The 15,433-nt window shown below is 36.2% G+C and overlaps 1 protein-coding gene across 1 annotated transcript in view; it reads right to left on the bottom strand.

Annotated features, from left to right (window-relative positions):
* Window positions 1-15,433, bottom strand: part of LOC306859897 (signal peptide, CUB and EGF-like domain-containing protein 3) — a 113,000-nt gene that overhangs the window by 76,002 nt on the left and 21,565 nt on the right. The window contains exons 2-3 of the mRNA XM_079401294.1: window positions 9,529-9,651; window positions 1,833-1,958 (exon numbers count right to left, since the gene is read on the bottom strand). Coding sequence (XP_079257420.1) covers window positions 1,833-1,958; window positions 9,529-9,651 — 249 coding nt within the window. The remainder of the gene's footprint in view (window positions 1-1,832; window positions 1,959-9,528; window positions 9,652-15,433) is intronic.

Genomic DNA, 15,433 nt, shown 5'->3' with positions numbered 1-15,433 from the left:
CACAGCTGCGCAAATCATCCACGGCTAAACATGAGACTCACGCTAAATGGGTTGGAACAAAACGGTCATGTGTGTGACGAGATGAAGCAAGAGCAATTCAGAGCAATCTGAGTATGCAATACATATATTTTCAATATTAATTACTGGAAAAGCATGCTATCATATACACAACATATAGGGTACTGTCAGGGAAAAAAATTATATATATATATATATGTAAAAAACTAAAATACTGTATTGCAAATTTCACTTTATAATATTATATTTAATAATTCTATTCATATTAGAATATTACATTAATATAAATATTTATCTTCAATATATATTTTCAATACTAATTAGCAAAATAGCATGTCAGAAAGAAACAAATATAAAATATATATTTTTTTTATTCCAAATTGAACTTTATAATAATGTATTTAATAGTTCCATTAATATTATTATAATATTACATTACATCTTTTTGCACGCAATTTATTATATATATATATATATATATATATATATATATATATACGTACACACACACACTGTATATTATAAATTATAGTAAGTTATACTATTTAATAAGTATAAGTTATAAAAACAATAATAACAATAACTATTTAATAATAACATAGTATTTTAATAAAATACCTCACATTCCATTACTTTATAATTTTAAATCATATTTAAAATATATATATTTAAAGGTCACTGTTTCTTACTTTTAGCTCATTTGAAGTTCATTTATATATGTAATTAAATGTAACATTCATTGAATAGTAATTTTAATAAGCCTTAATGATCTAAATTATCTTAATTTTTCCTTTAGCATATTTAATATTTGTCCCAAATATGAATTTAATATTCATATTTATTTTTATAAAGTTATCAAAAAATAAATAAAAAACTGTGGTGGCACTGTTTATTGAAAAAAATTGGAGAAAGTTGTCCAAACTGCATCAAACAAATCATGCCAATTTATCCCCCCAACCCAAAAAAAATTATACAATTCTAAACTATATTATACAATTTTAAATGTTCACATTTGGTGACAAAACATAAATAATTGCATCATCATTTTAGTCTTTTTGCATTTTGAGAATAAAAATGACCAAAATGGGAGTCGGTTTTCGAATTGAACTGTCATTCGGATAACAATCAGATTGCTTCGAGCCAGAGAAAACCTCAATATTCGAAAATGTGTTTCAAAAAATGGCAGATGGGATCTTTAAATGTCTACGAAGGTCTGAAATAGCAGTGTTCTGCACCGTGCGGTGCGAGTAAAACCCACACAAACACACCAAGAAAAGCCACCGATCACAGCAAAGCAGCAATTTCACATCTTCATTGGGCCGATTGTTCGACACGTCAGACATCTGTTTTGAGTTAAAGCGCCGAGGTCAGTATAAGACTGTAACCCGATGTAAATCTCCCACACAAACGCACCGTACACACACATTCCCCTCAGACTGATTCAACTGACCTGGAACGCCTGGGCATATGAGTCACTGAATGTCAAAAACGTGAGCTCACGCAGTCTGAAAATACAATTAATACCACAGAACCGTGTGCTCAGCAGTCACAGCCCAAATCTGATGGATTTATTGCCCTCTTCTATCGGTTAACCGCACAAACCGCTTGGTTTGGACTCGGAGGATAGAGTGACGCATTCTGGGCCTCAGTCGCGGTCGGTGCAGAGCTTGATTAGACACGCCTGAGTATCAACCGTTATAAGTTGCGTTCCAGCAATAATGTTTGTTTGTCTTGAGTGGGATGAAGTCCTGAGAGGACGCAGATCATCACACACTTTAGTTGTTTGTTCCAAACGTAAAGCAGCGATGGCTTACCCACGCAGTTGTGTCCGTCGTGGGCCAAGCGAAAGCCATCGTAGCACGTGCATCTGTAGTTTCCAGGGATGTTGATGCACTCGTGAACGCATCCTCCGTTATATTCACTGGCACACTCATCGATATCTGCAAGAACAATCACATTAAACTTTAAAGAGCTGATATCATGGAGAATTGTTGCTGTTTTGAAGCCAAACGTTTTGGGGTCTTCATACTTTTATTCAGGAAGGCTGCATTAAAAGGGACAGTAAAGGCATTTATAATGTTACAAAAGATTTATGTTTCAAATAAATGTTGTTCTTTTGAACATTCTATTCAGCAAAGAATCCTGAAAAGTAAAATGTATCACAGTTTCCAAAAAATTATGAAGCAGCACAGCTGTGTTAAACACTGATAATAATCAGAAATGTTTCTTGAGCAGCAAATCAGCATATTATTATGATTTCTGAAAGATCATGTGACACTGAAGACTGGAGTAATGATGCTGAAAATTCAGCTTTGATCGCAGGAATAAATTACATTTTACAATATATTCACAGGGAAAGCGGTTATTTTAAATTGTAATAATATTTCACAATTTAACTGATTCCACTGAATTTTTAACCAAATAAATTCAGCTTTGGTGAGCATAAGAGACTCTTTCAAATCATTAACAAAATCTTACTGCAAACCTTTGAATGCTGGTGTGTATACATTTAAATATTAATGTACACTAATATAATCAGATTATTAATTTTTAAATTAATATATTATTTAATACAATTTAAATTAATATTTTTAAATAATAATTATATATATACACATGCATATATACACATGCATATATATATATATATATATATAAATATATATACATACATACACATATATATATACACATGCATATATACACACACACACATATATTATATACCCACTATTTTATACAACTGTATACAACATTTTAGGAATATTTAGCACAATTTTAGGTTATTTGCAGTCTGCTTAGATTATCCTGCAGTGTGACAAATGTCTAAATCTATAGCTATACACAGACAGACAGACAGACAGACAGACAGACAGACAGATAGACATGCATATCAACACCTAATAAGTATTCAATAACTTTTGCGAGGACTCTAGGAGTTTAGCCAAAAACAACAGAGGTCATTTACATAATCTTAAAGGTACAGTACCAAAACAGACTGTTTATTACTGAGGTCCTTGAAAATCCTTTTTTTGCTGATGAAACCTTGACTAACATTTTAAGTTGATTTCAAAAAGGGTAGAATATCACCCATTTAAAATGCATCTGCTCAAACATCTTTAATTTGTTCCTAATTAATTTATTTAGCTCAATACAAGCTTCTGTGTGCCGGTAACTGCAATGATTATAGTGAATTATGCCTCATGTTTGGATGGCGAGAGCAGCTGAATAAACATCTCCGAGCCAGAGAGAGAAGTGGATGTCTGTGGAGGGGGACGCAGGCCATCCCCTCTCATTTGACGCCCAATTGAGCACTAATTACCCAGACTCCTCTGCTCTGCTTTGTAGTTGTCTGGGCTCAGTGAGTATGGAGAGAGACGCTCGCTGTCTGGAGTACAGCGCTTTATTTGTCTTTATTCCTGAATGCTTTTTATCCCACCTCCAACACAGTACAAAGTCTTTGCACTTTTACTTTTTATTGCGGTTCTGCGCCAGCTTCACTCCGTCGAATTACAAGCTATTTTACCTCGGCTAATGCATCTCCATATGAGGCCGAGCGATCTACGGCACAGGCAATTTAGAGAAGTGGAGGAAAAAAACGTTTTGCACTACCATAACTTCATTATTGTGGTATTGTTTACGGGTCATTTGTTTCAAGATTGCAGATGTGGAATAAACGTTCATTCTGCATCCAAGAGACATAATAAATAGCCTCGGATGATGGACTTTACCGTGGTCATATTGATTGAACGATGCAAAATGAACCTGAAAACATCTAGAACTGTCTGCATGGATGAATTTTGCTGAAAACACCAACAATTGATTAAGGCTGGTTTAGGGTTGACATAACTTAGACAGCAGCGTCTATCAGTGGACTGACTGACAATAATTGACTGACAAAATGCAATATTTATACACTGAATACGTGTGTAATATTCATTTGTCATAGGAAAATTACTATTACTATTATACTATTAATTTTTACATTTTAAGAGACAAAATTTAATATTTGTACATCGTCCTGCAGTATGATAAATTAACATTTAAGGATGATAAATGTACATTTATTTAATTTAAGCAAACTGCAAATAACCTAGCAAGTGATTGTGACTTATTAAAATATTTTATATTTATATTATAGGTCTTGCATAATATTTTTATGTATGTTTTTATAATTCTAATACAAACATCTAAAACAAAATGGAATATTTGTATATCGAATATGAATGTGTGAAAAATTCATGTCACACGGCAGAACAACTTTAACAAAATTAAATAAAGCTAAAAGCAGAAAATTGTCAGCAAAAATATTCCATTAATATAATAAAATAGCATATATGGGATATCTTGTATAATATGTTCATGCATTTTTCATTGAGAGACAAAATGCAATTATTTGTATGATGAAAATTTGAAAAATTCATTAATCACATGACAGTTTAACCGAACTGCAAATGAGCTAAAAGGAATAAAAGCAATAAGCTAAAAGCAAAAATGCATTTTGTATGTAATTACATTATTATTATATTTACATACAAGTATACACGACCAGTCAAAAGTTGTTAACATATTTGACAGCATTTATTTTCCTCGTGATCTTAAAAACCTTTTGATCTAAAGCTTTATGCGTAAATGCATGAAATTAGTTTTGAAGATCTATAAACTGTGCCTAAACAAACAAAGACATAAAACCCTTGCTGGTTAAGCTAGTTAAGAAGTGTGACCAGCCAAACAGGCGAGCGCTGCTTTCTCAAGGTTCAGGCCTGTTATTTACCCCAAACCCACATTATTTGTAGCAAATAGCTATCAAGAGTTTTGCAATAGCTTTCAGAGGATTAGGATCCGGTTCTGTTGCTTGTCTTTTTGCACGTGGTAAAGTATATTTGAACAGCGATGCTCATATCTCCCCAGCACACATTTTTTGTTTCCACACCCATATCAAGAGCTTTACGCCACTGATCCCGGTTCAGTCAGGAGTGCCGTTTTAACACAGCGCAAACATTCCAGATCTCATTCACTTTCCAATGTTTTGCCTGGGCTTACGATGTTTGTATCCAGAAAGGATCACATTGTGTCCAAGAGCAGCATACACCTCTCCAAATACAATTGAGCTGCAAAAACTTCCCCTAAAGGCAAACGGCCACGAGAAAACAAGACATGACCACATCTTTGTGCAGTATAGTTAGTGTAGCATCTGTGTGCTGAGAACCACTGATGAACTAACTGTCCTAAAGAAACAAAATACCCAATGAACGTAATGATGAATGTACGATGCAAGTAATAAATACAAGACAGCTTCAGTGATTATAAGACGTTTTGTGCTTAAACTCATGCTAGATAGATGATAGCAAAATTGGTCCCTTTCTGTTTATAATTTATGCTTCTATACAGAGCTGGACAGTAACTGATCACATGTAATATGGATTATGTAATCAAATTCCAAAAATTTAAATACTTGTAATCAGATTACAGTTACTTTTTTTAATGATTACATATCAACATAATAGCAATTTATTTATTCTCTTTAATTCTTCTTTCTCATCTTTTAAATTTCTAAAATAGCCTACTGCTTATATAGATTCAGAAAGTCTTCCAGTTTTGAACTGACGGAAGTGACTTAAACTGCAATTGGGGCAGACATGGCCTAATCCTATCCTAATGGATAGAGAGTCGGACTTGTAACCCAAAGGTCACGGGTTCGAGTCTCAGGTCGGTGGGGGCAGTGAATAACCAGTGCTCTCTCCATCTTCAATACCACGACTGAGGTGAGACCCTTGACCAAGACATGGGTGCCGGGCACCACAGCATTGGCTGCCCACTACTCCGGGTGTGTGCTCATGGTGTGTGTGTGTTCACTGCTGTGTGTGTGCACTTGGATGGGTTAAATTCAGAGTAAGGGTCACCATACTTGGCCTCACGTCACGTCACTGACTGGCTGCAAAAAGGGAGTCAGTCCCATAGACTCCTCATGATAAAATGCCCAACTTTACAGCAGAAAAAAATATGTTTACAACCTGGTACAAAAAATAATTTTGGTCTATATAGCTAATTTTGCCCTTCATGACAACTGTGAGGGGCGTGAATTTTTTTTAACACTCATCCGTTTAAATTATATTAAGCCTTAGAGTTCTGCATAATTATGGACATGGCCACTTGAGTGACAGGTGGATTGTCGCTGTTGTCACCACCGTTGAGCTCGGGGGCGTGGTTTCAGCAACCAGCTCCACCTAATGGAGTGGGTGATGTCACATATAGGTTTCTGAAGAGCATTTTTGAAGGTCAAAGTGTGCGGAGACGGCCGTCACTCCTGTATAATCAAAAATGAGCAAAAAGGTGGGACTAGGTGGGACTGTTTTTTTTTACAGTCTATGGTAAATACACGTATGCCGCCTGTAAACTGCAATTAAACAGTCGGTGTAAATAAACATTATGGCATGTCAGATGTTTCAGTTTGTTGCTGTGTAAAGATCGCTGTTGTTGATCAAATTTTACAGGCGACAGTCCAGAGTATTTTGACTGATTGGAATAACGTGTTAAAATGAAAGGGGTCATAAACTGCCTTTGTTTTTTTATTTTGCACTATTTCCTGAGGTCCACTTATAATGTTATCAAAAATTGTACATTAAAAAACATCATGAAAGATTTAGAAGAACTAAGCTATATTCTGTCCTGTTTTTAACCCCCCTCATCAGAACACTCTGCTTGAAGAGCTAACAGTTGTGTATGTTTGACAGCCTACATCCTTCACAGATGGACGCTGCTGCGATTTAGGTCAAAATCGCATACATATATCAAACGATCTATTTAACAGACAAAGCAATAGCGATCGAGTAATGAAAACAGTTACTCACACTTGTGTGTTGCGACATTACTGTAATGTCCAATATAATTGGCACAGCATTGTCTTTTAGTTTCAGTCTTTTTGAAAATCCCGTGTCGAATTGTGCCTTGTTTGTAAACGAGTCCGTGGTAAAATGAAGTGAACAAAGGACCAATATCTTCATTAAAAATAAAGTTCATTCACACTTTCCTAACATTGGGATCAGAAGGAAGGCATTGCAAACACAGTTTTTTTCCACAACTTGGCACTGCAAAGTGTCTCATTGTCTTCGGAGCATCTTTATCGTTTGGTTTCTGCGTAGACCTGTGCGTTCGCCTCTCGTAAATGCTACATACGCAAAATGTTGGGCAGGGCTAAACAGGGAGCGATGTGGAATTGGTGGGCGGGGCTAAACAGGCAGTGATGTGGAATTGGTGGGCGGGGCTAAACAGGCAGTGATGTGGAATTGGTGGGTGGGGCTAAACAGGCAGCGGTGTAGAAGCAGGCGTTGATCTATTTCTGCAGAGGCAGCACTTATCCACACTATTACTATAATCACTATTTTTAGACAAACAAGAACGTTTTGAGTTCTGAAACTTACAGGATGTTTTATAGCACAATGACCTCTTACGTTAAAAGATCAAGGGAATTTTGGCATCTCAGTTCCTGACGCCTGTAATTATTTGATAAAAGACAAGAAAGATACTTTTAATGAGGTAATTACAAACATTTCCCTCATGAAGGTAAAAATGCCCCTATTTTAAGAAATAGAAATAGAAAAAAAAATTCTGGCCCTGCATTGATGTGATTGGGACTGTGCTGCAATTACCAGGCCAAGTCCAAGTTATCGGTAACGTGTAAGATATTTCATGCCCTATTTCACGTCCAAAGGGTAAAGAATCGAGTCTGTCATCTTTTTAATCTTGCATTTGAATACCTATTTCCCTTCCCTCAGGTAAGTCTGAAAATGAAGCTGCAGAACCGCAGAAATAAGACATGGAGAAGAAGACCTTGAAGTGTCTGAACACACACAACGAATATCGACCAGAGTGATCTTATTATAGACTACATGGCAAAAACAACCGTTTCTTAATCAGTAATCCTGTCTTGTTTCCAAGAAAAAATTTCTGACCATGCTTAAACAAGACAAATATATCTGAGAAGCATAAGATATTAAGATTTGAATCACGTTTATTTTTCTTTCCCTACTGGCACATTTTTTTTGTTTGTTTTTTTATAGTTTAAACCTCAAGTTTGGCTAGATTTGTGCTTGGAAAAAAAGAGAAACAGTTTGCTAGTGGGGTAAGAAATAAAACTGAATCCAAAATCAGTACTGTCAATCATTTTATAAAAATCTAATTCATTACATGATATGCCCTTTAATTCAATGAATGAATTGCATATGAGTATTTAAGATCATTCATTATTGTGGCAGACAAAACCAACAGTTGAGTTTAAAAATCTAATTGAAGTAGACTTTTTTTGCATTACTTTTAATACTTAATTGCACTAAATGAACTTCTTAAATAGATAGGCATATTAAATATATATTCCCATATGCAGTTTGATCCCAGACAGATCTTGTTTTAAATCTATGCAATGTTAAAGTGTGTAGCTTGGAAACTGTATTTAATTGTATTATGTCTATTGTTAGTTTATAATGCCTGTTGCTGGTTTTTGCATATTAATGCTGCAAAAATTACAAGATGTAAAAATATATACCTGTTTTCCCTTTTAAATTAAGTTTATTTTCCTTACTTCTTGTTTTGAGAATGAACTAACTTCATTTCGCTACATTTTTCAGAAAACAAGACTTAATATCTGAAGTTATTTTGATTCTCAAGAAAATGTATATTGATTTAAGAATATTTAGATATTGTATTGTATCTCTGTTTAATGTCAGCAACCAATTACTTCAGTCAGAATACAGAACTCGTAAGGCTGTAATATTGACAAAAAACATTGTTATCAATTGTTGCACTTGATATTATAGTGATGGTTATTAATGTTTGTTACTAGAATACATATACAACGTCAAACATCTGCACATCACATTCTAGTTACACAGACAAAGATGCCCAATCTAGCGCAAGTTAACTAACTTTATAATCACTGGATCTGAGAAATTAGTCTCTTAATACATCTTTTCTGCACTTCGTTGTTTATGATGACAATTCACGAGCACACACTCAAACAAAACTCTGGCATTTTCAGCGTTGACTAATCTAAACGCCTCTGATTGGCCATTGCATTCATAAGCTCAACAGAAACGTGTGATTGGTTAGAAGACTCAACGCTGTAAAAAAAAAAACAATCTGATGCACATGCACAGTTCTAAATGTAATTAATTGACACTTTTTATGTTTCATTTTTATCACAGCAGCTGTTATAGATTTATTGTAATTATGCAGGGCCATTTTTTGCCCCTTTAACTTAAACTTGTGGGGCATTTTTATTCATTTTTGTGGCATTTTTGCCACAATCCCTGGTTAATTTCCAACCCTGATTTTAGTATTAGATGTTAAATTTCATTGATAAATTCACTAGTTTTACATAGAATTGTTCTAATCTATAGTCTATACAGTATTTAATGCAATAACATAAGAAGTTACAGCAATCAAACGTTTGTATTCTGACCTCATTTGTCCTGCATGTTTTTGCATCTTCATCTCTCAGTAAGTGTTTCTCACCTTCACAGTGCTTCCCGTCGCCTTTGTATCCTGATTTGCAGATGCATTTGTATGACTTGAGGGTGTTCTGACAGATGGCATCCATACTGCAGCTGTCCAGGGCCTCAGCGCATTCGTCCACATCTGCTGAGAAAAAGGAAATCAAGAGTCTTCGAGTCTCTATTTGGAGAAAAACCAACACATGTTTTTTCGCCTCAGGCGAGTAAATAGAAACAGTCAAGCGAAAAGCTGCTGATTCAGCATGGCAGAGCAAACTCATTTCACAATTCCCCCCAAAAGCTGATCAGAGGAAGAGAGACGATAAATGGGCAGAGCTGATCCAAGTTCAGACGCGATTGTGAGGCCTTCAGCATCTCATATTGCTGTGACCTCAGGGACCGAAGCCAAACTCAACATTAGGATCCTTCAGCAGCACTCTGGCATTTCCTGCAGTCGAGCTGCTGCTGCGTATCGCTTTAGCCTGACAACAGAACACATTCAGTCCTGATCAATGAGGTTGTCATGGTTACTCCAACAAAGGACCATCTTCTAATATTCTTCTTCATCAGAACGTATAAGACTCTAGCCCATGATGGTCTTCAAAGCAATGTTCACGAAAAACTCAACAACATGATGCTAGGGTGATGTGGGTGGTTGCTAAGGCGTTGCTAAAATGTTTTTAATGGTTGCTAGGGTGTTGCTATGTAATTGTTAAGGTGTTTTGTTTGGTTGACCAAGTGTTGTTGTGCAGTAGCTAAAATGCTTGGAGTGGTTTCCAGGGTGTTGTTATGCAGTTGCTAAGGTGTTTAGAGTGGTTTCCAGGGAGCTACCAAGGTGTTTTGAGTGGTTGCCAGGGTGCTGTTATGCAATTGTCAAGGTGTTTGGGTGGTTGGCCTGGTGTTGCTGTGCATTTTCTAAGATACTCTGAATGGATGCCAGGGTGTTACTATGCAGTTTCTAAAATCCTCTGAGTGGTTGTCAGGGTGTTGTTATGCACTTTCTAAGATGCTCTGAATGGTTGCCAGGGCACTGTTATGCAGTTGCTAAGGTGTTCTGGTTGGTTGCCAAGGCTTTGATAGGCAGTTGCTAAGGTGTTTTGAGTGGTTGCCAAGGTGTTGCTATGCAATTTTTAAGATGTTATGGATGCTTGCCAGGGTGTTGCCATGCAGTTACTAAGGCGTTTTAAATTGTTTCCAGGGCACTGCTAAGATGTTTTGATTGGTTGGCAGGGAGTTAAAATGCAGTTGATAAGGTGTTTAGGATGATTATCAGGGCGTTACTATGCAGTTGATTTGATGTTAAGAGTGGTTGCCAGGGCATTAGTATGCAGTTGCTAAGGTGTCCAGGATGTTGCTATGTAGGACATTACTATATGTTTTTGGTGGTAGCCAGAGAGTTTCCATGCACTTACTATGGTGTTTTGGATGGTTTCCATGGCATTGCTATGTAATTGCTAAACTCTTTTAGAATTTGCCAGAGTATTGTTATGCAGTTGTTAAAGTGTTCTGAGTGGTTGCCAAGGCATTGCTATGCAGTTTTTAAGGTGTTCTTAGTGGTTGCTAGGGAGCTCCGGGTGGTAATTAAGTGGTTTCTTACAGGCCCAAGTCAAATAACCCAGCCATAAATCAAATTATGCAGTAAATTCTAAGAGCTCTTTGGCAAGTATGTGTTGAACATGAGGGTGTGTTGTGCAAAATCAAAATAACGACAAAACTGTTTGGCCTCGGCTATGATTCCACACAGTTTGAACAGTCAAATCTGTCTTCACAGTACAGTTCTGTCACACTGCTGTGAGGAAACAGATGCCCATCAAAGCAGGAGACTAAAGCTTATTACAGGGTTAGAGCTCCAGCAATTCCGAGCCAGTTTCCACAGTCTCCTCAATGCTGCTGGTAAGAAATTGCAACCGTTTCATTTGAACACTTGTTGGCCAACACTCGAACTGACATCTAATGAAGCTGAAACCTTAGTTTTCACTCTAGAATCCACAGACGTCCTTCACTTCTTCATTTCAAATGCAGGAATCTGTCTGCTGATGCTGCATGAAAGCAGTGGACATTCTTTATGGTGGCATTAGCCATTAAATTACTCACATGTTGTTTACAGTACAAAGCTTTTAGGAGTTTAGTATGGCACCCAAAGTGCTTGTTCATTACTGAAGTGTCCCCGCTGCGGCGAAAAGAAGATGAATTGGTCCTTTTTCTTAAGAGCCCTAATACTATAAAACACACTATTCATCAGATCTCATGCTGAGGCCAGTGAAAGGAAGGAAAATTATGCATTCAACAACATTTAAAGTCAGAAACCCATTTGTCCGAATGCGCAGTCATGAAGACTCAAAATTTAATATCTGTTATCATTTACTCAACCTCAAGCCATTCCAAATAGCTTTGTAACTTCTACATAACACAAAAAGATGAATTTAGATGCATCTCCACAAAGCTTTTACATGCAATGACTGCTCATATTCCCAAAACCTTCTAAATAAACCCTCAAAGCAGTCTATATGACATAAGCACAATATTTCAAGCCATTTTAATCCATATGAGAGTTTTGTATGGGAGCCTGTTACCACCACTGAATACAGAATAAAAAAGGTAATTGTGACTTTTTATTTCATAGTTCTGACTTTTTTCTCTGAATCGTGCAATATAAAGTCGCAATCGCGTTATGAAGTCAGAAATGCGATATATACACTCAAAATTATGAGAAAAAGTCTAAATTGCATTTTCTTTCTCAGAATTGAAGAAAAGTCAGATTTGCGAAAAAAAAGTCAGAACTGCGAGATACAAACTCACATCTTGCCAGAAAAACTTATAACTATAACTTGCAATTGCAAGTTTATTTCTCACAATTCTAAGAAAAAAGTCAGAATTCCAAGATGTAACTTGCAATAAAAGAAAAAAAGCCAGAATTGTTAAACAAGGAGTCACACTTACTTCTTAATTTTGTTTGTTTGTTTGTTTTTTGTTTTGTTTTGTGGTGGAAATGGGCTTCCATACCTTCGTGTGAGGAACAGACTGAAATTAAAGACATTAATCCATTATTCAAAGCACTAAAATCTAATTTTTAAAATTCAGTTTAGTAACGACACATGCATGGATCAATGCAATTTGGCATCAACAACATCAAATATGGCAAGCTGCTTGGACACACCATTTTTTGCATCTCAGCACTGATGCAAATACAACTTTTGCAGAAGGTTTTGGATAATGGCCTAAATTTGTCTTATCATTGGAAAAGGCATGCTTAGAAAAGTGCATGTTTCTGCTTTTTTGTTTTTAGGTGAACTATTCCTACTAAAAGATGGACTGATATAGGATCAGATCTTAAAATGCACTTAAAAACATGGAAAAATCACTCGCAGTTTAACAATACTGCTTGGTTTGATAAAATGAATACCAATAGAAGTTATTTTATTGGGAAATGTTCATTTAGCCATGGCTAAAGTTCAGTGCGAAAGAATGACGAGTCTTTACACTTTAGTAAATGAGAAAACAGGCTTTAACACAAAGGTCAGACCAATTCAACCCTACTATACTATAGCTGGAAAATAAGAAGTAATTTGTTTAAAGGAGGAAGGCTGGAAACTGCTTAATGATTTCAAAGAAAAAATGCAACTGAATTCCACATGCAAACCAATTACTCACAATCCAATACCTGCATAACACAACCAATCAGATGCATTAGTCATGATCATACTTATGCAAGATTTATTAGCAAATTTATTCAACAGAACTAATGAGATTACCGGCTGGTTAGCTCGGTCTAGTTAGGCCAACATGGTGTAGTTACAAACTCTACCGGCAGAGGCAAACCTTGGCCCCTGTGAAAACTCTAGCCAATCACAATCAATCAGATTCATTGACCACAATCGCACTTCTACAACAGAGCCAATCAGACCCATTACCCACAATCACGGTCGCACAGCAGAACCAATGAGACCAATTAGCTGCAATCACGCTCGCACAGCAAAAACAATCAGCGTCTCCATTCAGTCCCAGAAGAAAGAAAACAATTTCTCATGTAATAAAATGGGCAAAACAGACTCCTTATTACTGCTAAATCAATCACCATGAGCCCAAAGTGCTCGGGTGGTTGTAAACCCAAATGCTGTTTTACAGAGAAAATAAACATGTCACTGTTAATCTATCTATGAGTTTAGAGAACCTTCCACAGTGCTCTGGAAGAGAAGGGAGGGAGGCATATTTTAAGAGATGCCAAATTATTTTTCTTGCTGTTTTGTTCTTTCGTTTGTGCTTCAAACTGGAAACAACGCTAAGGCTGAGATTAAAACAAGAGACACTGACTGCACTGAAGGATGTAAAGGAAAAATGTAGGTTGAGGGGATTTTTAACTAAAAATGGAAAACTTTTTATTCATTTTGGCTCTTCAGCTGTGGCAATTTGGGGGCTTGAAAATGTAAACTGCAAAAAAAGGGTTTCAAAGTTCAATAACGTTATCAATAAGAATAATGTTATCATATCTGTGTAAACTACGAAAATGGGAATTTGTGAAAACAGTGAAACTTGTCCATAGGTACACTGTGTTTCCTTACAAAGTGGTATCGCCAACTGCTGGCCTGGCATGCATAATACAACGTTTTTAGTGGTCCATGTTTAACAGGGATATTTTGCACAACGTTGTCATTGTATGCAAAACTTTTCCATTTTTAGTACATCACTGTGATGTAAACATATACCCTGAAACTTTAAACTTTTCGTTAATTGAAATAAAGTTTTCAAAATTACAGAAAAGCATATTAATTTCTCATAAAATGATCCAATTATACACTACATTTCAAGTTTTCTAAAGCCGTATGATAAAATTGTGTGACAAGCAGACCAAAATGTAAGTTATTATTCACTGGAAAACCTTCATACCCCTCTAGATGTTCATTGGAGTTAATGATAAGTTAGATTCATTAATTATTATTTTTTATTTTTTGAGTTTGATCATTTAAAAGAGTCAGTTAATGTGCTCTGTTAACACACAAAGCAATCAGAAGTTTCACTTTTTGTGCTGCACAAAAAAAAAATTCATACAGAATAAATAACGGCAGAATTTTCATTATTGGGATGAACTATCCCTTTAAAGAGCTGAATATGTTTGAACAATATTTGCTGATTGTTTGTGTATGTTCAAATTCAGCTACTCCATCACGAGAAAAACAAACTCAATGTCAAAAACATCTCCAAACATGTCAAATGTTGTGAAGATCCACATTATCTCCCCACACTTCAGAGAGATTTATGTGCTCCGGCAGAACATAAAATGTCTTTATTACTTTGGCTCGAATGAAAGTGACATGAATACTTTCCTGCCTGTTGACCTAGAAACATAAACCTTTAAGAATCCTCCAAGTATTCACGGCTGCTGTAATCTCTCTATGTAACTCAACTCTCTGTTTGTGAGAGTCTGTTTCCACTAGCAACCCATCTGAGGATTCGACTCGGCACGCGTTTCTTTTCTTTGTTTAACTCAATAGCAGTTTCTCAGCTGGCTCTCATTAGCCAATCACCTGAGCTGTAAATACCATGTGACTGATCACTCTAGCGCTGCATGATGTCATGACAAAGCTGATGCTGATTGGCTACCTAGTCAAAACCTGATGCCTTGAAGTTTTGAGCATTTCTTGAAAGCACGGTTTGTGCATGTCTTTTTTTTTCTGGATGTTGTGCTCATGTGGCTCAAACATGAGAGCAGCATTTCCTCACTGATTAATGATGGGGTCAGCACTGCTCAGTATATTTAGTCGAGTGGACAGACAGACGGACGGCGCGCTGAAGGTGTGCAGTTCAAACACAGAGCGATGTTTGCTCGCAGCGAGACTCTCAGTGTTTGTCCAGGCCCCACTTTACTCCTAAAACAACTCACCCTGCACAGAAATAATCTAAGGGCTGAAAAATATCATTTTCCGTTAACA

The sequence above is a fragment of the Barbus barbus genome (genome assembly GCF_936440315.1).
Source record: "Barbus barbus genome assembly, chromosome: 40".
Classification (NCBI taxonomy): Eukaryota; Metazoa; Chordata; class Actinopteri; order Cypriniformes; family Cyprinidae; genus Barbus; species Barbus barbus.
The sequence above is the reverse complement of the archived record's forward strand: the minus strand, read 5'-3'. Positions and strand labels throughout refer to the sequence as shown.